This window comes from Oncorhynchus nerka, unplaced genomic scaffold (genome assembly GCF_034236695.1).
Source record: "Oncorhynchus nerka isolate Pitt River unplaced genomic scaffold, Oner_Uvic_2.0 unplaced_scaffold_1564, whole genome shotgun sequence".
NCBI lineage: Eukaryota > Metazoa > Chordata > Actinopteri > Salmoniformes > Salmonidae > Oncorhynchus > Oncorhynchus nerka.
Window position 1 is genome coordinate 70,001 of NW_027039753.1, and position 25,977 is coordinate 95,977.

General features: G+C 47.3%; 1 protein-coding gene across 1 annotated transcript in view; it reads left to right on the plus strand.

Annotated features, from left to right (window-relative positions):
* rpusd1 (RNA pseudouridine synthase domain containing 1) overlaps window positions 1-11,795 on the plus strand; it is a 27,377-nt gene extending 15,582 nt beyond the window's left edge. The window contains exons 5-6 of the mRNA XM_065015256.1: window positions 8,950-9,051; window positions 10,859-11,795. Of these exons, the coding sequence (XP_064871328.1) occupies window positions 8,950-9,051; window positions 10,859-11,274 (518 nt within the window). The 3' untranslated portion in view covers window positions 11,275-11,795. The remainder of the gene's footprint in view (window positions 1-8,949; window positions 9,052-10,858) is intronic.
* The last annotated feature ends 14,182 nt before the right edge of the window (window positions 11,796-25,977 follow it).

The following is a 25,977-nucleotide window of genomic DNA, read 5'->3' on the forward strand; positions in this document are numbered from 1 at the left end:
CAGGAAGTACCAGGTAATAACATGGTTATATACAGGGAGGTAATAACATGGCTATATACAGGGAGTAGCAGGTAATAACATGGTTATATACAGGAAGTACCAGGTAATAACATGGTTATATACAGGAAGTACCAGGTAATAACATGACTATATACAGGAAGTACCAGGTAATAACATGGCTATATACAGGTAGTACCAGGTAATAACATGGTTATATACAGGGAGTACCAGGTAATAACATGGTTATATACAGGAAGTACCAGGTAATAACATGGCTATATACAGGAAGGTAATAACATGGCTATATACAGGAAGTACCAGGTAATAACATGGCTATATACAGGAAGTACCAGGTAATAACATGGCTATATACAGGGAGTACCAGGTAATAGCATGGCTATATACAGGGAGTACCAGGTAATAACATGGCTATATACAGGGAGGTAATAACATGGCTATATACAGGGAGTACCATGTAATAACATGGCTATATACAGGAAGTACCAGGTAATAACATGACTATATACAGGGAGTACCAGGTAATAACATGGCTATATACAGGGAGTACCAGGTAATAACATGGCTATATACAGGGAGTACCAGGTAATAACATGGCTATATACAGGGAGGTAATAACATGGCTATATACAGGGAGTACCAGGTAATAACATGGTTATATACAGAGAGTACCAGGTAATAACATGGTTATATACAGGGAGTACCAGGTAATAACATGGCTATATACAGGGAGGTAATAACATGGCTATATACAGGAAGGTAATAACATGGCTATATACAGGAAGTACCAGGTAATAACATGGCTATATACAGGGAGGTAATAACATGGCTATATACAGGAGTACCAGGTAATAACATGGCTATATACAGGGAGTACCAGGTAATAACATGGCTATATACAGGGAGGTAATAACATGGCTATATACAGGGAGTACCAGGTAATAACATGGCTATATACAGGAAGTACCAGGTAATAACATGGTTATATACAGGAAGTACCAGGTAATAACATGGCTATATACAGGAAGTACCAGGTAATAACATGGCTATATACAGGAGAGTATACAGGAGGTAATAACATGGCTATATACAGGAGTACCAGGTAATAACATGGCTATATACAGGAAGTACCAGGTAATAACATGGCTATATACAGGAGGTAATAACATGGCTATATACAGGAGTACCAGGTAATAACATGGCTATATACAGGAAGTACCAGGTAATAACATGACTATATACAGGAGGTAATAACATGGCTATATACAGGAAGTAGGTAATAACATGGCTATATACAGGAGTACCAGGTAATAACATGGCTATATACAGGAGTACCAGGTAATAACATGACTATATACAGGAGGTAATAACATGGCTATATACAGGAAGTACCAGGTAATAACATGGCTATATACAGGGAGTACCAGGTAATAACATGACTATATACAGGGAGGTAATAACATGGCTATATACAGGGAGTACCAGGTAATAACATGACTATATACAGGGAGGTAATAACATGGCTATATACAGGGAGTACCAGGTAATAACATGGCTATATACAGGAAGTACCAGGTAATAACATGGCTATATACAGGAGGTAATAACATGGCTATATACAGGGAGTACCAGGTAATAACATGACTATATACAGGGAGGTAATAACATGGCTATATACAGGAAGTACCAGGTAATAACATGGCTATATACAGGAAGTACCAGGTAATAACATGGCTATATACAGGAAGTACCAGGTAATAACATGGCTATATACAGGGAGGTAATAACATGGCTATATACAGGGAGGTAATAACATGGTTATATACAGGGAGTACCAGGTAATAACATGGTTATATACAGGAAGTAGGTAATAACATGGTTATATACAGGAGTACCAGGTAATAACATGGCTATATACAGGAGTACCAGGTAATAACATGGCTATATACAGGAGTACCAGGTAATAACATGGCTATATACAGGAGGTAATAACATGGTTATATACAGGGAGTACCAGGTAATAACATGGTTATATACAGGAGGTACCAGGTAATAACATGGTTATATACAGGAGTACCAGGTAATAACATAGCTATATACAGGAGTACCAGGTAATAACATGGCTATATACAGGAGTACCAGGTAATAACATGGTTATATACAGGAAGTACCAGGTAATAACATGGCTATATACAGGGAGTACCAGGTAATAACATGGTTATATACAGGAGTACCAGGTAATAACATGGTTATATACAGGAGTACCAGGTAATAACATGGCTATATACAGGAGTACCAGGTAATAACATGGCTATATACAGGAAGTACCAGGTAATAACATGGCTATATACAGGGAGTACCAGGTAATAACATGGTTATATACAGGGAGGTAATAACATGGTTATATACAGGGAGTACCAGGTAATAACATGGCTATATACAGGGAGTACCAGGTAATAACATGGTTATATACAGGGAGGTAATAACATGGCTATATACAGGGAGGTAATAACATGGTATATACAGGGAGTACCAGGTAATAACATGGCTATATACAGGGAGGTAATAACATGGCTATATACAGGAAGTACCAGGTAATAACATGGCTCACAGAGGTACAGTTTGCTCACAGAGGTACGGTTAGCTCACAGTGGTAGAGGTAAGGTTAGCTCACAGTGGTAGAGGTAAGGTTAGCTCACAGAGGAAAGGTTAGCTCACAGAGGTACGGTTAGCTCACAGTGGTAGTGGTAAGGCTAGCTCACAGAGGTGAGGTTAGCTCACAGTGGTACGGTTAGCTCACAGTGGTAGAGGTAAGGTTAGCTCACAGAGGAAAGGTTAGCTCACAGAGGTAGAGGTACGGTTAGCTCACAGTGGTAGTGGTACGGTTAGCTCACAGTGGTAGAGGTAAGGTTAGCTCACAGAGGAAAGGTTAGCTCACAGAGGTACGGTTAGCTCACAGAGGAAAGGTTAGCTCACAGAGGTGAGGTTAGCTCACAGTGGTACGGTTAGCTCACAGAGGAAAGGTTAGCTCACAGAGGTGAGGTTAGCTCACAGTGGTACGGTTAGCTCACAGTGGTAGTGGTAAGGCTAGCTCTCAGAGCTACGGTTAGCTCACAGTGGTAGAGGTAAGGTTAGCTCACAGAGGAAAGGTTAGCTCACAGAGGTAGAGGTACGGTTAGCTCACAGAGGAAAGGTTAGCTCACAGAGGTACGGTTAGCTCACAGTGGTAGTGGTAAGGCTAGCTCACAGAGCTACGGTTAGCTCACAGTGGTAGTGGTAAGGCTAGCTCACAGAGGTACGGTTAGCTCACAGAGGTACGGTTAGCTCACAGAGGTACGGTTAGCTCACTGAGGTACGGTTAGCTCACAGTGGTAGTGGTAAGGCTAACTCACAGAGGTGAGGTTAGCTCACAGAGGTGAGGTTAGCTCACAGAGGTACGGTTAGCTCACCGTGGTAGTGGTAAGGCTAGCTCACAGAGGTGAGGTTAGCTCACAGAGGTACGGTTAGCTCACCGTGGTAGTGGTAAGGCTAGCTCACAGAGGTGAGGTTAGCTCACAGAGGTACGGTTAGCTCACAGTGGTAGTGGTAAGGCTAGCTCACAGAGGTGAGGTTAGCTCACAGAGGTGAGGTTAGCGTTAGCTCACAGAGGTCAGGTTAGCTCACAGAGGTGAGGTTAACTCACAGAGGTGAGGTTAACTCACAGAGGTGAGGTTAGCTCACAGAGGTTAGGTTAGCTCACAGAGGTTAGGTTAGCTCACAGAGGTAGTAGTAAGGCTAGCTCACAGAGGTGAGGTTAGCTCACAGAGGTACGGTTAGCTCACAGCGGTAGTGGTAAGGCTAGCTCACAGAGGTACGGTTAGCTCACAGAGGTGAGGCTAGCTCACAGAGGTGAGGCTAGCTCACAGAGGTGAGGTTAGCTCACAGAGGTGAGGCTAGCTCACAGAGGTGAGGTTAGCTCACAGAGGTGAGGTTAGCTCACAGAGGTACGGTCAGCTCACAGTGGTAGTGGTAAGGCTCGCTCACAGAGGTAGGTTGGCTCTCACAGAGGTGAGGTAAGGCTCACAGAGGTACGGTTAGCTCACAGTGGTAGTGGTAAGGCTAGCTCACAGAGGTGAGGTTAGCTCACAGAGGTGAGGCTAGCTCACAGAGGTGAGGTTAGCTCACAGAGGTGAGGTTAGCTCACAGAGGTGAGGTTAGCTCACAGAGGTGAGGTTAGCTCACAGAGGTGAGGCTAGCTCACAGAGGTGAGGTTAGCTCACAGAGGTACGGTTAGCTCACAGCGGTAGTGGTAAGGCTAGCTCACAGAGGTACGGTTAGCTCACAGAGGTGAGGCTAGCTCACAGAGGTGAGGTTAGCTCACAGAGGTGAGGCTAGCTCACAGTCTGGTTTTCCACAGAGGTGAGGTTAGCTCACAGAGGTGAGGTTAGCTCACAGAGGTACGGTCAGCTCACAGTGGTAGTGGTAAGGCTCGCTCACAGAGGTACGGTTAGCTCACAGTGGTAGAGGTAAGGCTAGCTCACAGAGGTGAGGTTAGCTCACAGAGGTGAGGCTAGCTCACAGAGGTGAGGTTAGCTCACAGAGGTGAGGTTAGCTCACAGAGGTGAGGCTAGCTCACAGAGGTGAGGTTAGCTCACAGAGGTGAGGCTAGCTCACAGAGGTGAGGTTAGCTCACAGAGGTGAGGTTAGCTCACAGAGGTGAGGTTAGCTCACAGAGGTACGGTTAGCTCACAGTGGTAGTGGTACGGTTAGCTCACAGAGGTGAGGTTAGCTCACAGAGGTACGGCGCCCAGTTCATGACATCTATTGCCACAGCGTCAGTTCAATCCACCATGGGAGCGCAGAAAGACCAACAAACTGTCAAAATGAAGACCAGAGTTTGTCGTGTTTCACTGCAACGAAGACTTAAACGTCTGGTTTTCCACGGATTCGTTTTCTTCATGAAAGTTACTCTCTTTAAAGCTGCAGTATGTAACCTTTTGGGCTACCGACCAAATGCACGTAGAAATGTTAGTTCTAGATCTGTCACTGACAGCAAGTCTCTCTTTACCGACCAAATTCACATAGAAATGTTAGTTCTAGATCTGTCACTCTTACTGACAGCAAGTCTCTCTGCAGGTTACCGACCAAATTCACATAGAAATGTTAGTTCTAGATCTGTCAGTCTCATTGCCAGTCTGTCTGCAGGTTGTGAGAACCCCAAGCCCTGTCAGTCTCTCTGCAGGTTGTGAGAACCCCAAGCCCTGTCAGTCTCTCTGCAGGTTGTGAGAACCCCAAGCCCTGTCAGTCTCTCTGCAGGTTGTGAGAACCCCAAGCCCTGTCAGTCTCATTGAGAGTCTCTCTGCAGGTTGTGAGAACCCCAAGCCCTGTCAGTCTCTCTGCAGGTTGTGAGAACCCCAAGCCCTGTCGGTCTCATTGCCAGTCTCTCTGCAGGTTGTGAGAACCCCAAGCCCTGTCAGTCTCTCTGCAGGTTGTGAGAACCCCAAGCCCTGTCAGTCTCTCTGCAGGTTGTGAGAACCCCAAGCCCTGTCAGTCTCTCTGCAGGTTGTGAGAACCCCAAGCCCTGTCGGTCTCTCTGCAGGTTGTGAGAACTCTCTGCAGGTTGTGAGAACCCCAAGCCCTGTCGGTCTCTCTGCAGGTTGTGAGAACCCCAAGCCCTGTCGGTCTCTCTGCAGGTTGTGAGAACCCCAAGCCCTGTCGGTCTCATTGAGAGTCTCTGCAGGTTGTGAGAACCCCAAGCCCTGTCGGTCTCATTGAGAGTCTCTCTACAGGTTGTGAGAACCCCAAGCCCTGTCAGTCTCTCTCTCTACAGGTTGTGAGAACCCCAAGCCCTGTCAGTCTCTCTACAGGTTGTGAGAACCCCAAGCCCTGTCAGTCAGGTTGTCCCCAAGCCCTGTCAGTCTCTTGAGAACCCCAAGCCCTGTCAGTCTCTCTGCAGGTTGTGAGAACCCCAAGCCCTGTCAGTCTCTCTGCAGGTTGTGAGAACCCCAAGCCCTGTCAGTCTCTCTACAGGTTGTGAGAACCCCAAGCCCTGTCAGTCTCTCTACAGGTTGTGAGAACCCCAAGCCCTGTCAGTCTCATTGTTAGTCTCTCTACAGGTTGTGAGAACCCCAAGCCCTGTCGGTCTCATTGTCAGTCTCTCTGCAGGTTGTGAGAACCCCAAGCCCTGTCAGTCTCTCTGCAGGTTGTGAGAACCCCAAGCCCTGTCGGTCTCTCTGCAGGTTGTGAGAACCCCAAGCCCTGTCAGTCTCTCTGCAGGTTGTGAGAACCCCAAGCCCTGTCGGTCTCTCTGCAGGTTGTGAGAACCCCAAGCCCTGTCGGTCTCTCTGCAGGTTGTGAGAACCCCAAGCCCTGTCAGTCTCAGGTTGAGAGTCTCTCTGCAGGTTGTGAGAACCCCAAGCCCTGCCAGTCTCTCTACAGGTTGTGAGAACCCCAAGCCCTGTCAGTCTCATTGAGAGTCTCTCTGCAGGTTGTGAGAACCCCAAGCCCTGTCAGTCTCTCTGCAGGTTGTGAGAACCCCAAGCCCTGTCAGTCTCTCTGCAGGTTGTGAGAACCCCAAGCCCTGTCAGTCTCATTGAGAACCCCAAGTCTCTCTCTACAGGTTGTGAGAACCCCAAGCCCTGTCAGTCTCTCTGCAGGTTGTGAGAACCCCAAGCCCTGTCAGTCTCTCTGCAGGTTGTGAGAACCCCAAGCCCTGTCGGTCTCATTGAGAGTCTCTCTACAGGTTGTGAGAACCCCAAGCCCTGTCAGTCTCTCTGCAGGTTGTGAGAACCCCAAGCCCTGTCGGTCTCTGCAGGTTGTGAGAACCCCAAGCCCTGTCAGTCTCTCTGCAGGTTGTGAGAACCCCAAGCCCTGTCAGTCTCTCTGCAGGTTGTGAGAACCCCAAGCCCTGTCGGTCTCTCTACAGGTTGTGAGAACCCCAAGCCCTGTCGGTCTCTCTGCAGGTTGTGAGAACCCCAAGCCCTGTCAGTCTCTCTGCAGGTTGTGAGAACCCCAAGCCCTGTCAGTCTCTCTGCAGGTTGTGAGAACCCCAAGCCCTGTCATTGTCTCTCTGCAGGTTGTGAGAACCCCAAGCCCTGTCAGTCTCTCTGCAGGTTGTGAGAACCCCAAGCCCTGTCTCTCTCTCTGCAGGTTGTGAGAACCCCAAGCCCTGTCAGTCTCTCTGCAGGTTGTGAGAACCCCAAGCCCTGTCAGTCTCTCTGCAGGTTGTGAGAACCCCAAGCCCTGTCAGTCTCTCTGCAGGTTGTGAGAACCCCAAGCCCTGTCAGTCTCTCTGCAGGTTGTGAGAACCCCAAGCCCTGTCAGTCTCTCTACAGGTTGTGAGAACCCCAAGCCCTGTCAGTCTCTCTGCAGGTTGTGAGAACCCCAAGCCCTGTCGGTCTCTCTACAGGTTGTGAGAACCCCAAGCCCTGTCGGTCTCTCTGCAGGTTGTGAGAACCCCAAGCCCTGTCGGTCTCTCTGCAGGTTGTGAGAACCCCAAGCCCTGTCGGTCTCTCTGCAGGTTGTGAGAACCCCAAGCCCTGTCGGTCTCTCTGCAGGTTGTGAGAACCCCAAGCCCTGTCGGTCTCTCTGCAGGTTGTGAGAACCCCAAGCCCTGTCAGTCTCTCTGCAGGTTGTGAGAACCCCAAGCCCTGTCAGTCTCTCTGCAGGTTGTGAGAACCCCAAGCCCTGTCAGTCTCATTGCCAGTCTCTCTGCAGGTTGTGAGAACCCCAAGCCCTGTCGGTCTCTCTGCAGGTTGTGAGAACCCCAAGCCCTGTCAGTCTCAGTCTCTCTGCAGGTTGTGAGAACCCCAAGCCCTGTCAGTCTCTCTGCAGGTTGTCTCTCTGCAGGTTGTGAGAACCCCAAGCCCTGTCGGTCTCTCTGCAGGTTGTGAGAACCCCAAGCCCTGTCGGTCTCTCTACAGGTTGTGAGAACCCCAAGCCCTGTCGGTCTCTCTACAGGTTGTGAGAACCCCAAGCCCTGTCGGTCTCTCTACAGGTTGTGAGAACCCCAAGCCCTGTCGGTCTCTCTGCAGGTTGTGAGAACCCCAAGCCCTGTCGGTCTCTCTGCAGGTTGTGAGAACCCCAAGCCCTGTCAGTCTCTCTGCAGGTTGTGAGAACCCCAAGCCCTGTCAGTCTCTCTGCAGGTTGTGAGAACCCCAAGCCCTGTCAGTCTCATTGCCAGTCTCTCTGCAGGTTGTGAGAACCCCAAGCCCTGTCGGTCTCTCTGCAGGTTGTGAGAACCCCAAGCCCTGTCAGTCTCTCTGCAGGTTGTGAGAACCCCAAGCCCTGTCGGTCTCTCTGCAGGTTGTGAGAACCCCAAACCCTGTCAGTCTCTCTGCAGGTTGTGAGAACCCCAAGCCCTGTCGGTCTCTCTGCAGGTTGTGAGAACCCCAAGCCCTGTCGGTCTCTCTGCAGGTTGTGAGAACCCCAAGCCCTGTCAGTCTCTCTACAGGTTGTGAGAACCCCAAGCCCTGTCAGTCTCTCTGCAGGTTGTGAGAACCCCAAGCCCTGTCAGTCTCTCTGCAGGTTGTGAGAACCCCAAGCCCTGTCAGTCTCTCTACAGGTTGTGAGAACCCCAAGCCCTGTCAGTCTCTCTACAGGTTGTGAGAACCCCAAGCCCTGTCAGTCTCTCTACAGGTTGTGAGAACCCCAAGCCCTGTCGGTCTCTCTGCAGGTTGTGAGAACCCCAAGCCCTGTCAGTCTCTCTACAGGTTGTGAGAACCCCAAGCCCTGTCAGTCTCTCTGCAGGTTGTGAGAACCCCAAGCCCTGTCGGTCTCTCTACAGGTTGTGAGAACCCCAAGCCCTGTCGGTCTCTCTACAGGTTGTGAGAACCCCAAGCCCTGTCGGTCTCTCTGCAGGTTGTGAGAACCCCAAGCCCTGTCAGTCTCTCTGCAGGTTGTGAGAACCCCAAGCCCTGTCGGTTGTGAGAACCCCAAGCCCTGTCTCTACAGGTTGTGAGAACCCCAAGCCCTGTCGGTCTCTGCTCACCGTGTTGGAGTACGGAGATTATGATGGAGACCCTGTTACCAAGGTGGTGCTGCAGCCTCTCACAGGTACACACACACACACACACACATACACACACACACAAACTCACACACATATACACACACACACAAACTCACACACATATTGTGACACACACACACACACACACTCACACACACACACACACACACACACACACTACACACACACACACACACACACACACACACACACACACACACACAGGTTGTGAGAACTCACACTGTCACACACACAGGTACAAAGACACACACACACATAGACACACAGGTACATAGACACACACACACACACACACACACAGGTACATAGACACACACACACACACACACACACACAGGTACATAGACACACACACACACACAGGTACATAGACACACACACACATATAGTGTTCGTAAACACATTCACAGATAGGCCTATATAGTGTTCTGCAGGTAAACACATTCACAGATAGACCTATATAGTGTTCGGTAGGTAAACACATTCACAGATAGGCCTATATAGTGTTCGGTAGGTAAACACATTCACAGATAGGCCTATATAGTGTTCGGTAGGTAAACACATTCACAGATAGGCCTATATAGTGTTCGGTAGGTAAACACATTCACAGATAGGCCTATATAGTGTTCAGGTAAACACATTCACAGATAGGCCTATATAGTGTTCGGTAGGTAAACACATTCACAGATAGGCCTATATAGTGTTCTCAGGTAAACACATTCACAGATAGACCTATATAGTGTTCGTGGTAAACACATTCACAGATAGGCCTATATAGTGTTCGGTAAACACATTCACAGATAGGCCTATATAGTGTTCGGTAGGTAAACACATTCACAGATAGGCCTATATAGTGTTCATAGGTAAACACATTCACAGATAGGCCTATATAGTGTTCATAGGTAAACACATTCACAGATAGGCCTATATAGTGTTCGGTAGGTAAACACATTCACAGATAGGCCTATATAGTGTTCGGTAGGTAAACACATTCACAGATAGACCTATATAGTGTTCGGTAGGTAAACACATTCACAGATAGGCCTATATAGTGTTCGGTAGGTAAACACATTCACAGATAGACCTATATAGTGTTCGGTGGTAAACACATTCACAGATAGGCCTATATAGTGTTCGGTAGGTAAACACATTCACAGATAGGCCTATATAGTGTTCGGTAGGTAAACACATTCACAGATAGGCCTATATAGTGTTTCACAGATAGGCCTATATAGTAGGTAAACACATTCACAGATAGGCCTATATAGTGTTTGTTAGGTAAACACATTCACAGATAGACCTATATAGTGTTCGGTGGTAAACACATTCACAGATAGGCCTATATAGTGTTCGGTAGGTAAACACATTCACAGATAGGCCTATATAGTGTTTGTTAGGTAAACACATTCACAGATAGGCCTATATAGTGTTCGGTAGGTAAACACATTCACAGATAGGCCTATATGTTCGTGTTCATTCACAGATAGGCCTAGTGTACAAACACATTCACAGATAGACCTATATAGTGTTCGGTAGGTAAACACATTCACAGATAGGCCTATATAGTGTTCGGTAGGTAAACACATTCACAGATAGACCTATATAGTGTTCGGTAGGTAAACACATTCACAGATAGGCCTATATAGTGTTCGGTAGGTAAACACATTCACAGATAGGCCTATATAGTGTTCGGTAGGTAAACACATTCACAGATAGGCCTATATAGTGTTCGGTGGGTAAACACATTCACAGATAGACCTATATAGTGTTCGGTAGGTAAACAAAAATACTGTAGGTAAACAAAAATACTGTTGTGATGTTGTGTGTCAGGTCGTACCCACCAGCTGAGGGTTCACTGTGAGGCGCTAGGGCACCCCATCGTAGGAGACCACACCTACAGCCTGGGAGAGGACAGCGCCCCCTATCGCATGATGCTGCACGCACACCTCCTACACCTCCCTCTGGAGCCACTCCCCTTGCAGGCCGCCGCCCCCGACCCCTTCACCACGCCCACTGACCCCCGCTGGCGCCCGCAGCGCTGCCTCCGGACTGTAGAGGGAGTCGTGGAGACCCTGCTGGAGCACAGGGCGGCGGAGGAGAGGACAGAGCGGGAGGAGAGGAGGAGGCAGCGGGAGGAGAGGAGGAGGCAGCAGGAGGAGAGGAGGAAGAGGTGGAGGGGGAGAGAGGAGAGTGAGGAGCAGAGGAGGATGTGTCAGCAGTGGTTGTCTGAGTGGACTGATGTCTGAATTCTCCTTCCCCTCTTCATCCCCATCTCTTCTCCTCTCTTCTCCTCTCTTCATCCTCATCCCTTCTCCTCTCTTCATCCTCATCCCTTCTCCTTCTCCTCTCTTCATCCTCATCCCTTCGCCTCTCTTCATCCTCTATCCCTTCTCCTTCTCCTCTCTTCATCCTCATCCCTTCTCCTCTCTTCATCCCCCATTCTCCTCTCTTCATCCTCCATCCCTTCTCCTCTCTTCATCCTCCATCCCTTCTCCTCTCTTCATCCTCCATCCCTTCTCCTTCTCCTCTCTCCATCCCCCATCCCTTCTCCTCTCTCCATCCCCATCCCTTCTCCTCTCTTCATCCCCATCCCTTCTCCTCTCTCCATCCCCCATCCCTTCTCCTTCTCCTCTCTTCATCCCCCATCCCTTCTCCTTCTCCTCTCTTCATCCCCATCCCTTCTCCTTCTCCTCTCTTCATCCCCATCCCTTCTCCTCTCTCCATCCCCATCCCTTCTCCTCTCTCCATCCCCCATCCCTTCTCCTTCTCCATCCCCATCCCTTCTCCTTCTCCTCTTCATCCCCATCCCCCATCCCTTCTCCTCTCTTCCCCCATCCTCTCTTCTCATCCCTTCTCTCCTTCTCCTCTCTTCATCCCCATCCCCCATTCTCCTTCTCCTCTCTCCCCCCATCCCCCATCCCCATTCTCCTTCTCCTCTCTTCATCCCCCTTCTCCTCTCTCCATCCCTTTCTCCTTCTCCTCTCTCCATCCCCATCCCTTCTCCTTCTCCCCCATCTCTTCATCCCCCATCATCCCCATCCCTTCTCCTCTCTCTCTCCATCCCCCATCCCTTCTCCTCTCTCCATCCCCCATCCCTTCTCCTTCTCCTCTCTTCATCCCCCATCCCTCCCTTCTCCTCTCTCCATCCCCCATCCCTTCTCCTCTCTCCATCCCCCATCCCTTCTCCTCTCTCCATCCCCCATCCCTTCTCCTCTCTCCATCCCCCATCCCTTCTCCTTCTCCTCTCTTCATCCCCATCCCTTCTCCTTCTCCTCTCTCATCCCCCATCCCTTCTCCTTCTCCTCTCTTCCCCATCCCTTCTCCTTCTCCTCTCTTCATCCCCATTTCTCCTCTCTCCATCCCTCCTTCTCCTCTCTTCATCCCTTCCCTCCTCTCTTCATCCCCATCCCTTCTCCTCTCTTCATCCCCATCCCTTCTCCTCTCTCCATCCCCCCCTTCTCCTCTCTCCATCCCTTCTCCTTCTCCTTCTCTTCTTCATCCTCATTCTCCTTCTCCTCTCTCCATCCCTTCTCCTTCTCCTCTCCATCCTTCTCCTTCTCCTCTTCATCCCCCATCCCTCCTTCTCCTCTCTTCATCCATCCCCTCATCCCTTCTCCCTTCCTCCTCTCTTCATCCCCATCCCTTCTCCCTTTCTCTCTCCTCTCCTTCTCCTCTCATCATCCCTTCATCCCCAGGAGTCTCCTCTCTGCCCCATCATCCTCTTCTCCTCTTCATCCTGGATCATCTCCATCCCTTCTCCCCATCCTCCATCCCTTCTCCTCTCTCCATCCCCCATCCCTTCTCCTTCTCCTCTCTTCATCCTCATCCCTTCTCCTCTCTCCATCCCCCATCCCTTCTCCTTCATCACCCCCTTCCTCTGTTAACCTCTCCTTGAGACTCTGCAACCAAAAGCATCTTTTAATATTTGATCTGTATGGCCTCTCTGCTTGTCACTCAGTATCGAAGAGATGTATTGGTGGGAGCGTAGCACAGCAGGAGTCCAACTGTCTGCCCTCCGTCTCACATCGAACAAGAAGACACTCAGCCTGGATAAATAAAAACTTTTTTTTAATGGCACTTTGTTTGACCGTTTTGAAAATATTTTTATTGTTGTTTTGACGTTACTCTCTGGATTAGAGTGTCTGCTAAATGACTCTCTGGATTAGAGTGTCTCTGCTAAATGACTCTCTGGATTAGAGTGTCTGCTAAATGACTCTCTGGATTAGAGTGTCTGCTAAATGACTCTCTGGATTAGAGTGTCTGCTAAATGACTCTCTGGATTAGAGTGTCTGCTAAATGACTCTCTGGATTAGAGTAGCTAAATGACTCTCTGGATTAAATGTGTCTGCTAAATGACTCTGGATTAGAGTGTCTGCTAAATGACTCTCTGGATTAGAGTGTCTCTGCTAAATGACTCTCTGGATTAGAGTGTCTCTGCTAAATGACTCTCTGGATTAGAGTGTCTGCTAAATGACTCTCTGGATTAGAGTGTCTCTGCTAAATGACTCTCTGGATTAGAGTGTCTCTGCTAAATGACTCTCTGGATTAGAGTGTCTGCTAAATGACTCTCTGGATTAGAGTGTCTGACTATGACTCTCTGGATTAGAGTGTCTGCTAAATGACTCTCTGGATTAGAAATGACTCTCTGTGTGTCTGCTAAATGACTCTCTGGATTAGAGTGTCTCTGCTAAATGACTCTGCTGGAAATGACTCTAAATGGATTAGAGTGTCTGCTAAATGACTCTCTGGATTAGAGTGTCTCTGCTAAATGACTCTCTGGATTAGAGTGTCTGCTAAATGACTCTCTGGATTAGAGTGTCTGCTAAATGACTCTCTGGATTAGAGTGTCTCTGCTAAATGACTCTCTGGATTAGAGTGTCTGCTAAATGACTCTCTGGATTAGAGTGTCTGCTAAATGACTCTCTGGATTAGAGTGTCTCTGCTAAATGACTCTCTGGATTAGAGTGTCTGCTAAATGACTCTCTGGATTAGAGTGTCTGCTAAATGACTCTCTGGATTAGAGTGTCTCTGCTAAATGACTCTCTGGATTAGAGTGTCTGCTAAATGACTCTCTGGATTAGAGTGTCTGCTAAATGACTCTCTGGATTAGAGTGTCTCTGCTAAATCTTAGAGTGTCTCTGCTAAATGACTCTCTGGATTAGAGTGTCTGCTAAATGACTCTCTGGATTAGAGTGTCTGCTAAATGACTCTCTGGATTAGAGTGTCTCTGCTAAATGACTCTCTGGATTAGAGTGTCTGCTAAATGACTCTCTGGATTAGAGTGTCTGCTAAATGACTCTCTGGATTAGAGTGTCTGACTCTGGATTAGAGTGTCTGCTAAATGACTCTCTGGATTAGAGTGTCTGCTAAATGACTCTCTGGATTAGAGTGTCTGCTAAATGACTCTCTGGATTAGAGTGTCTGCTAAATGACTCTGGATTAGAGTGTCTGACTCTCTGGATTAGAGTGTCTCTGCTAAATGACTCTCTGGATTAGAGTGTCTCTGCTAAATGACTCTCTGGATTAGAGTGTCTGCTAAATGACTCTCTGGATTAGAGTGTCTGCTAAATGACTCTCTGGATTAGAGTGTCTCTGCTAAATGACTCTCTGGATTAGAGTGTCTGCTAAATGACTCTCTGGATTAGAGTGTCTGCTAAATGACTCTCTGGATTAGAGTGTCTGCTAAATGACTCTCTGGATTAGAGTGTCTCTGCTAAATGACTCTCTGGATTAGAAATGACTCTCTGGATTAGTCTGCTAAATGACTCTCTGGATTAGAGTGTCTAAATGACTCTCTGGATTAGAGTGTCTGCTAAATGACTCTCTGGATTAGAGTGTCTGCTAAATGACTCTCTGGATTAGAGTGTCTGCTAAATGACTCTCTGGATTAGAGTGTCTCTGCTAAATGACTCTCTGGATTAGAGTGTCTCTGCTAAATGACTCTCTGGATTAGAGTGTCTGCTAAATGACTCTCTGGATTAGAGTGTCTGCTAAATGACTCTCTGGATTAGAGTGTCTCTGCTAAATGACTCTCTGGATTAGAGTGTCTGCTAAATGACTCTCTGGATTAGAGTGTCTGCTAAATGACTCTCTGGATTAGTGTCTGCTAAATGACTCTCTGGATTAGAGTGTCTGCTAAATGACTCTCTGGATTAGAGTGTCTGCTAAATGACTCTCTGGATTAGAGTGTCTGCTAAATGACTCTCTGGATTAGAGTGTCTGCTAAATGACTCTCTGGATTAGAGTGTCTGCTAAATGACTGTCTGGATTAAAAATGACTCTCTGGATTAGAGTGTCTGCTAAATGACTCTCTGGATTAGAGTGTCTGCTAAATGACTCTCTGGATTAGAGTGTCTCTGCTAAATGACTCTCTGGATTAGAGTGTCTGCTAAATGACTCTCTGGATTACTCTCTGGATTTAGAGTGTCTGCTAAATGACTCTCTGGATTAGAGTGTCTGCTAAATGACTCTCTGGATTAGAGTGTCTGCTAAATGACTCTCTGGATTAGAGTGTCTGCTAAATGACTCTCTGGATTAGAGTGTCTGCTAAATGACTCTCTGGATTAGAGTGTCTCTGCTAAATGACTCTCTGGATTAGAGTGTCTGCTAAATGACTCTCTGGATTAGAGTGTCTGCTAAATGACTCTCTGGATTAGAGTGTCTGCTAAATGACTCTCTGGATTAGAGTGTCTGCTAAATGACTCTCTGGATTAGAGTGTCTGCTAAATGACTCTCTGGATTAGAGTGTCTGCTAAATGACTCTCTGGATTAGAGTGTCTGCTAAATGACTCTCTGGATTAGAGTGTCTGCTAAATGACTCTCTGGATTAGAGTGTCTGCTAAATGACTCTCTGGATTAGAGTGTCTGCTAAATGACTCTCTGGATTAGAGTGTCTGCTAAATGACTCTCTGGATTAGAGTGTCTGCTAAATGACTCTCTGGATTAGAGTGTCTGCTAAATGACTCTCTGGATTAGAGTGTCTGCTAAATGACTCTCTGGATTAGAGTGTCTGCTAAATGACTCTCTGGATTAGAGTGTCTGCTAAATGACTCTCTGGATTAGAGTGTCTGCTAAATGACTCTCTGGATTAGAGTGTCTGCTAAATGACTCTCTGGATTAGAGTGTCTGCTAAATGACTCTCTGGATTAGAGTGTCTCTGCTAAATGACTCTCTGGATTAGAGTGTCTGCTAAATGACTCTCTGGATTAGAGTGTCTCTGCTAAATGACTCTCTGGATTAGAGTGTCTGCTAAATGACTCTCTGGATTAGAGTGTCTGCTAAATGACTCTCTGGATTAGAGTGTCTGCTAAATGACTCTCTGGATTAGAGTGTCTGCTAAATGACTCTCTGGATTAGAGTGTCTGCTAAATGACTCTCTGGATTAGAGTGTCTGCTAAATGACTCTCTGGATTAGAGTGTCTGCTAAATGACTCTCTGGATTAGAGTGTCTGCTAAATGACTCTCTGGATTAGAGTGTCTGCTAAATGACTCTCTGGATTAGAGTGTCTGCTAAATGACTCTCTGGATTAGAGTGTCTGCTAAATGACTCTCTGGATTAGAGTGTCTGCTAAATGACTCTCTGGATTAGAGTGTCTGCTAAATGACTCTCTGGATTAGAGTGTCTGCTAAATGACTCTCTGGATTAGAGTGTCTGCTAAATGACTCTCTGGATTAGAGTGTCTCTGCTAAATGACTCTCTGGATTAGAGTGTCTGCTAAATGACTCTCTGGATTAGAGTGTCTGCTAAATGACTCAAATGGAAGCCATGTCAAAGATTTACAGTTTACACCTCTTCCTCTCTCTGGTAATATGAATCATGACCCCCTTCCGGGTCAGGGGATGGCAAAATAAAAAATATATTTTATTTGTTCTATTTTTGTTGACAATTCAAAGTTACAATATGAAAAAATAATAATAATTCATTGCAGATTGGAAACATGTTTTCAACACACACTGTAGCTACAAATATAAAAAAATAAACATAACTAGCTAGCTATCTACATCACTATTTCACAATAACAAGATTTTGTATTCGCGTTGCAAAGACTTAAAAAGACTACATAAGATAATCTGATCAAGTCAGTCTCATGGTTCAAAAGCTACCGAGCAGACAGAACTGTGTGTCCAGTTTGATGCAAGTCATGTGATATGTTAACTGTCCAGAAGGGGGTGCCACAGGGCTCTGTTCTAGGACCACTGTTAATACTGTCCAGAAGGGGGTGCCACAGGGGTCTGTTCTAGGACCACTGTTAATACTGTCCAGAAGGGGGTGCCACAGGGGTCTGTTCTAGGACCACTGTCTGTTCTAGGACCACTGTTAATACTGGAAGGGGTGCCACAGGGCTCTGTTCTAGGACCACTGTTAATACTGTCCAGAAGGGGGACCACTGCCACAGGGGTCTGTTCTAGGACCACTGTTAATACTGTCCAGAAGGGGGTGACACCGGGCTCTGTTCTAAGGACCACTGTTAATACTGTCCAGAAGGGGGTGCCACAGGGGTCTGTTCTAGGACCACTGTTAATACTGTCCAGAAGGGGGTGCCACAGGGCTCTGTTCTAGGACCACTGTTAATACTGTCCAGAAGGGGTGCCAGGGGTCTGTTCTAGGACCACTGTTAATACTGTCCAGAAGGGGGGCCACAGGGTGCCACATGGTCTCTGTTCTAGGACCACTGTTAATACTGTCCAGAAGGGGGTGCCACAGGGCTCTGTTCTAGGACCACTGTTAATACTGTCCAGAAGGGGTGCCACATGGCTCTGTTCTCCACTGTTAATACTGTCCAGAAGGGGGTTCTAGGACCACTGTTAATACTGTCCAGAAGGGGGTACCACAGGGCTCTGTTCTAGGACCATTGTTAATACTGTCCAGAAGGGGGTGCCACAGGGCTCTGTTCAGGCTTCAAACATAAAGATATAAAACTGTATTTTTTTGTGAAGAATCAACAACAAGTGGGACACAATCATGAAGTGGAACGACATTTATTGGATATTTCAAACTTTTTTAACAAATCAAAAACTGAAAAATTGAACTTAAATCCTTCCATTTCAATATTATCGCTTGCACAGTGCTCCTTGGGATGTTTAAAGCTTGGGAAATCTTTTTGTATCCAAATCCGGCTTTAAACTTCTTCACAACAGTATCTCGGACCTGCCTGGTGTGTTCCTTGTTCTTCATGATGCTCTCTGCGCTTTTAACGGACCTCTGAGACTATCACAGTGCAGGTGCATTTATACGGAGACTTGATTACACACAGGTGGATTGTATTTATCATCATTAGTCATTTAGGTCAACATTGGATCATTCAGAGATCCTCACTGAACTTCTGGAGAGAGTTTGCTGCACTGAAAGTAAAGGGGCTGAATAATTTTGCACGCCCAATTTTTCAGTTTTTGATTTGTTAAAAAAAGTTTGAAATATCCAATAAATGTCGTTCCACTTCATGATTGTGTCCCACTTGTTGTTGATTCTTCACAAAAAAATTACAGTTTTATATCTTTATGTTTGAAGCCTGAAATGTGGCAAAAGGTCGCAAAGTTCAAGGGGGCCGAATACTTTCGCAAGGCACTGTAAGTATTTGATCACCTACCAACCAGTAAGAATTCCGGCTCTCACAGACCTGTTAGTTTTTCTTTAAGAAGCCCTCCTGTTCTCCACTCATTACCTGTATTAACTGCACCTGTTTGAACTCGTTACCTGTATAAAAGACACCTGTCCACACACTCAATCAAACAGACTCCAACCTCTCCACATTGGCCAAGACCAGAGAGCTGTGTAAGGACATCAGGGATAAAATTGTAGACCTGCACAGGGTTGGGCTACAGGACAATAGGCAAGCAGCTTGGTGAGAAGGCAACAACTGTAGGCACAATTATTAGAAAATGGAAGAAGTTCAAGATGACGGTCAGTCACCCTCGGTCTGGGGCTCCATGCAAGATCTCACCTCGTGGGACATCAATGATCATGAGGAAGGTGAGGGATCAGCCCAGAACTACACGGCAGGACCTGGTCAATGACCTGAAGAGAGCTGGGACCACAGTCTCAAAGAAAACCATTAGTAACACACTACGCCGTCATGGATTAAAATCCTGCAGCGCACGCAAGGTCCCCCTGCTCAAGCCAGCGCATGTCCAGGCCCGTCTGAAGTTTTCCAATGACCATCTGGATGATCCAGAGCAGGAATGGGAGAAGGTCATGTGGTCTGATGAGACAACAATAGAGCTTTTTGGTTTAAACTCCACTCGCCGTGTTTGGAGGAAGAAGAAGGATGAGTACAACCCCAAGAACACCATCCCAACCGTGAAGCATGGAGGTGGAAACCTCATTCTTTGGGGATGCTTTTCTGCAAAGGGGACAGGACGACTGCACGGTATTGAGTGGTGGATGGATGGGGCCATGTATCACGAGATCTTGGCCAACAACCTCCTTCCCTCAGTAAGAGCATTGAAGATGGGTCATGGCTGGGTCTTCCAGCATGACAATGACCTGAAACACACAGCCAGGGCAACTAAGGAGTGGCCCCATAAGAAGCATCTCAAGGTCCTGGAGTGGCCTAGCCAGTCTACAGACCTGAACCCAATAGAAAAATCTTTGGAGGGAGCTGATAGTCCGTTTCGGGACATACTGGTACCACAGCTCCTACCAGGACATCCTGGTACCACAGCTCCTACCAGGACATACTGGTACCACAGCTCCTACCAGGACATACTGGTACCAGGACATACTGGTACCTGGACATCCTGGTACCACAGCTCCTACCTGGACGTACTGGTACCACAGCTCCTACCAGGACATACTGGTACCACAGCTCCTACCAGGACATCCTGGTACCACAGCTCCTACCAGGACATACTGGTACCACAGCTCCTACCAGGACATACTGGTACCAGTACATACTGGTACCTGGACATACTGGTACCTGGACATACTGGTACCACAGCTCCTACCAGGACATACTGGTACCACAGCTCCTACCTGGACATACTGGTACCACAGCTCCTACCAGGACATCCTGGTACCACAGCTCCTACCTGGACATACTGGTACCACAGCTCCTACCAGGACATCCTGGTACCACAGCTCCTACCTGGACATACTGGTACCACAGCTCCTACCAGGACATCCTGGTACCACAGCTCTACCAGGACATACTGGTACCACAGCTCCTACCAGGACATACTGGTACCTGGACATCCATGCTTCAGCAACGTCTGGGCAGAGGAGAGTGCCAATTGGGCTAGTTCGACATTGCAACAGACAAGTGCAGGCAACAGACCTGATCAACAAATCACCTTGCATCTTAAAATAACTACTCCTTAGTCACAATTCACCCATGATATATTACGGTTTTGATATTCTCGAATATCGGCTAATATCTTTAATAATTGACTAAACTACAAAAAAAAAAAGATCTGATAGAACTACATCCCCCAGACTGCTGCGCTGATGTCCGTGAATGTGACGTTGCCAGTCTTGATATAGTGGTAGGTTGTTTTCGATTTCCGGTTATGTTCGTTTGTTAGCCAAATATTTGAATGTTGTTTTGTTCTTGTTTGGGACATTCAATAACATCCGAGTTATGAGATTGAACGACCTATATATAGCGTTTTGTTAATTACTACATAGCTAGCTTATTAGATATATAACTGGTTAATAAGTAGGTCATTCGAAGTATAAACGGGTAGCGATTATTGGTCTGTCGTTAAGCTAGCTAGGCTAGCTAGGTTAGCCCAAACAGAGACTGAACTGAACAGAAAGTGCAAGCCAACATGATAAATCACAGCCAACTCCGCCAGTGAACACTCAGGTAAAGTGACAACCTCAACAGCATATAGAAAAAAATGTGTTTTTCTTGTCTTATTTTATTAACTAACTATGTTTGTCATTGATGTTTGTTTAACCTTCTGTTTGCTAACGTTAACTAGTACAGTACTATATAGTTGACTAACGTTAGTAACTAACTCATAGTTCACTAGTACAGTACTATATAGTTGTCTAACGTTAGTAACTAACTCATAGTTCACTAGTACAGTACTATATAGTTGTCTAACGTTAGTAACTAACTCATAGTTAACTAGTACAGTACTATATAGTTGTCTAACGTTAGTAACTAACTAATAGTTAACTAATACAGTACTATATAGTTGACTAACGTTAGTAACTAACTAATAGTTCACTAGTACAGTATTATATAGTTGACTAACGTTAGTAACTAACCTATAACAGTAGTTAGTTACTTGCTACAGTACTCTGTAACGTTACAGGTGTAACAAAGATAGTAACTAACTAAATGTTAACTAGTACCTAGTAACGTTATATAGTTGACTTCAACGATGTAGTTAACTAACTTAACTAGTTGTTTTTGAACAAGTCAGTCACAACTTTCTCCTGTTGAACTAACGCTGGAGTTTCACTAACTAAGTAGGTAACTAGTACAGTACTATATAGTTGATCTAACGTTAACTAACTAATTCCTCATTTTTCAGTATCGTCAGCTACCTAAGTTGGCTACAAAAAGTTTTAGAATCGAGTTAAAAGTTTTGTCGACCCTCAAAGATACTAACGTTAGCTACCGAAAAGTTCAGCAACTAAACAACCCCATCCGCTGAGTTACTGTTAGGCTTGGAGTTACTTCAGTAGCTATCGAGTTAACCGTTAACATAGTTGTCCTGCACCTTACATCTCTGCCGTGTGTGTTGGGGTGGTGTTGGGGTATAAACCTGTCTGTCACAACTATTAACTGTGTGTTGGGGTATATAATGTCCTGTCTGTCAGAACAGTTAGGGTATTAACTGTGTGTGTTGGGGTATATAATGGGTCCTGTCTGTCAGAACAGTAACAGGGTATTAACTGTGTGTGTTGGTAATAATGGGTCCTGTCTGTCAGAACACACAGGGTATTAACTGTGTGTGTTGGGGTATATAATGGGTCCTGTCTGTCAGAACAAACAGTACAGGTGTATATAACTGTCTGTCAGAACAGTGTTGGGTATATAATGGGTCCTGTCTGTCAGAACAGTACAGGGTATTAACTGTTGTGTTAATATAATGGGTCCTGTCTGTCAGAACAGTACAGGGTATTAACTGTGTGTGTTGGGGTATATAATGGGTCCTGTCTGTCAGAAAGTACAGGGTAAACTGTTAGCTGGGGTATATAATGGGTCCTGTCTGTCAGAACAGTACAAAACAACCCCATCCAGAACAGTACAGAGTTAACTGTGTGTGTTGGGGTATATAATGGGTCCTGTCTGTCTGCAGTAGTACAGGGTATTAACTGAGTTATATAATGGGTCCTGTCTGTCAGAACAGTACAGGGTATTAACTGTGTGTGTTGGGGTATATAATGGGTCCTGTCTGTCAGAACAGTACAGGGTATTAACTGTGTGTGTTGGGGTATATAATGGGTCCTGTCTGTCAGAACAGTACAGGGTATTAACTGTGTGTGTTGGGGTATATAATGGGTCCTGTCTGTCAGAACAGTACAGGGTATTAACTGTGTGTGTTGGGGTATATAATGGGTCCTGTCTGTCAGAACAGTACAGGGTATTAACTGTGTGTGTTGGGGTATATAATGGGTCCTGTCTGTCAGAACAGTACAGGGTATTAACTGTGTGTGTTGGGGTATATAATGGGTCCTGTCTGTCAGAACAGTACAGGGTATTAACTGTGTGTGTTGGGGTATATAATGGGTCCTGTCTGTCAGAACAGTACAGGGTATTAACTGTGTGTGTTGGGGTATATAATGGGTCCTGTCTGTCAGAACAGTACAGGGTATTAACTGTGTGTGTTGGGGTATATAATGGGTCCTGTCTGTCAGAACAGTACAGGGTATTAACTGTGTGTGTTGGGGTATATAATGGGTCCTGTCTGTCAGAACAGTACAGGGTATTAACTGTGTGTGTTGGGGTATATAATGGGTCCTGTCTGTCAGAACAGTACAGGGTATTAACTGTGTGTGTTGGGGTATATAATGGGTCCTGTCTGTCAGAACAGTACAGGGTATTAACTGTGTGTGTTGGGGTATATAATGGGTCCTGTCTGTCAGAACAGTACAGGGTATTAACTGTGTGTGTTGGGTATATAATGGGTCCTGTCTGTCAGAACAGTACAGGGTATGTGTGTTGGGGTATATAATGGGTCCTGTCTGGTCAGTATTAACTGTGTGTCTGGGGTAGCAGGGTCCTGTGTCACCAGTACAGGCAGTGTGATTGACTAATGGGTCCTGTCTGTCAGACCAGTACAGGGTATTAACTGTGTGTGTTGGGGTTATAATGGGTCCTGTCTGTCAGAACAGCAGGGTATTAACTGTGTGTGGGGGGGTTCTGAAGCAGGGTCCTGTCTGTCAGAACAGAACAGTACAGGTACAGCATGTGTGGGGGTATATAATGGGTCCTGTCTGTCAGAACAGAGGTACAGCATGGTGGGGGGTATATAATGGGTCCTGAGGTACAGCATGGGGGGGGTCTGTCTGTCAGAGGTACAGCATGGTGGGGGGGTCTATAATGGGTCCTGTCTGTCAGAACAGTACAGCATGGTGGGGGGTTCTGAAGCTGTCAAACAGTACAGCATGGTGGGGGGGGGTCCTGTCTGTCAGAACAGTAGGTACAGCATGGTGGGGGGGGTCCTGTCTGTCAGAACAGTAAGGTACAGCATGGTGGGGGGGGTCTGTCCAAGGTACAGCATGGTGGGGGGTTCTGAATGGGTCCTGTCTGTCAGGTACAGCATGGTGGGGGGTATAGGGTCCTGTCTGTCAAACAGTACAGCATGGTGGGGGGTTCTGGTGTGTTGGTGTATATAATGGGTCCTGTCTGTCACAGCATGGTGGGGGGTTATGAATGGGTCCTGTTTGTCAGGTACAGCATGGGGGGGTCTGAATGGGTCAGAGGTACAGCATGGGGAGGGGTCTGAAGCCAAGGTACAGCATGGGGGGTCTGTGTGTTGGGTACAGCATGGGGGGTCTGTTTGTCAAGGTACAGCATGGTGGGGGGTCTGTTGGGGTACAGCATGGGTCCTGAAGCCAGAACAGTACATGGGGTTGGGGTACAGCATGGGGGTATATAATGGGTCCAAGAACAGTACAGCATGGTGGGTGGGGTGGGTGTGAAGCCAAGGTACAGCATGGGGGGGTGTCTGAAGCCAAGGTACAGCATGGGGGGGTTCTGAAGCCAAGGTACAGCATGGGGGGGGCTCTGAGCCAAGGTACAGCATGGGGGGGGGTTCTGAAGCCAAGGTACAGCATGGGGGGGGGTTCTGAAGCAAGGTACAGCATGGGGGGGGTCTGAAGCCAAGGTACAGCATGGGGGGGGGGGTTCTGAAGCAAGGTACAGCATGGGGGGGGGAGGGTTCTGAAGCCAAGGTACAGCATGGGGAGGGGGTCTGAAGCCAAGGTACAGCATGGGGGGGGGTCTGAAGCCAAGGTACAGCATGGGGGGGGTCTGAAGCAAGGTACAGCATGGGGGGGGGTCTGAAGCAAGGTACAGCATGGGGAGGGGGTTCTGAAGCCAAGGTACAGCATGGGGGGGGTTCTGAAGCCAAGGTACAGCATGGGGGGGGGTTCTGAAGCCAAGGTACAGCATGGTGGGGGGTTCTGAAGCCAAGGTACAGCATGGGGGGGGTCTGAAGCCAAGGTACAGCATGGGGGGGGTCTGAAGCCAAGGTACAGCATGGGGGGGTCTAAAGCCAAGGTACAGCATGGGGAGGGTCTGAAGCCAAGGTACAGCATGGGGGGGGTTCTGAAGCAGAGGTACAGCATGGTGGGGGGTCTGAAGCCGAGGTACAGCATGGGGGGGTTCTGAAGCAGAGGTACAGCATGGTGGGGGGTTCTGAAGCCGAGGTACAGCACAAGGGGGGGTTCTGAAGCAGAGGTACAGCATGGCAGGGGGGTTCTGAAGCAGAGGTACAGCACAAGCAGGGGGGTTCTGAAGCAGAGGTACAGCACAAGCAGGGGGGGTTCTGAAGCAGAGGTACAGCACAAGCAGGGGGTTTCTGAAGCAGAGGTACAGCACAAGCAGGGGGGTTCTGAAGCCAAGGTACAGCACAAGCAGGGGGGTCTGAAGCCGAGGTACAGCACAAGCAGGGGGAGGTTCTGAAGCAGAGGTACAGCACAAGCAGGGGGGTTCTGAAGCAGAGGTACAGCACAAGCAGGGGGGTTCTGAAGCAGAGGTACAGCACAAGCAGGGGGGGGGGTTCTGAAGCAGAGGTACAGCACAAGCAGGGGGGTTCTGAAGCCGAGGTACAGCACAAGCAGGGGGGTTCTGAAGCCGAGGTACAGCACAAGCAGGGGGGGGGGGGGTTCTGAAGCCAAGGCAAGAGCATACACAGGCTACAGATAACTGTGTGTGTGTGTGTGTGTGTGGTCGTCGGGCACGCAGGAGGAACTTCATCACCATATCAGATGACTCTGACGAGGAGCCGGTTCCTCTGGACCCCAACAGTCTTGTCCTGGTTTCTGACAAACCTGAGGATGATGATGTCAGCATACTAGAGGTAACCTTTAACCCCTGACCTCTCACCCTGTGCTGGTGTCTGACCAGCCAGATGATGTCAGCATACTAGAGGTAACCTTTAACCCCTGACCTCTCACCCTGTCCTGGTGTCTGACCAGCCAGATGATGTCAGCATACTAGAGGTAACCTTTAACCCTTGACCACTGACCTCTCACCCTGTGCTGGTGTTTGACCAGCCAGATGATGATGATGATGATGATAGCATACTACTGGTAACCTTTAACCCCTGACCTTTAACTAGGGATGCAGATGTTGGTCAATTTTCTGACCCGACGATTCGACCCTCATTAACCGGTTACTAACGGTTACGTTAACTTATGTTAGAGCCTAATTGAAAGAGGCAACAGTGCAAGCCGGTCGTCTCACAGCTGAAAAGCTACAGTATTATTGAACATACAACTACTGTAACGAACTGTTAAACATCGTTTACAATATAGCTATGAAGCT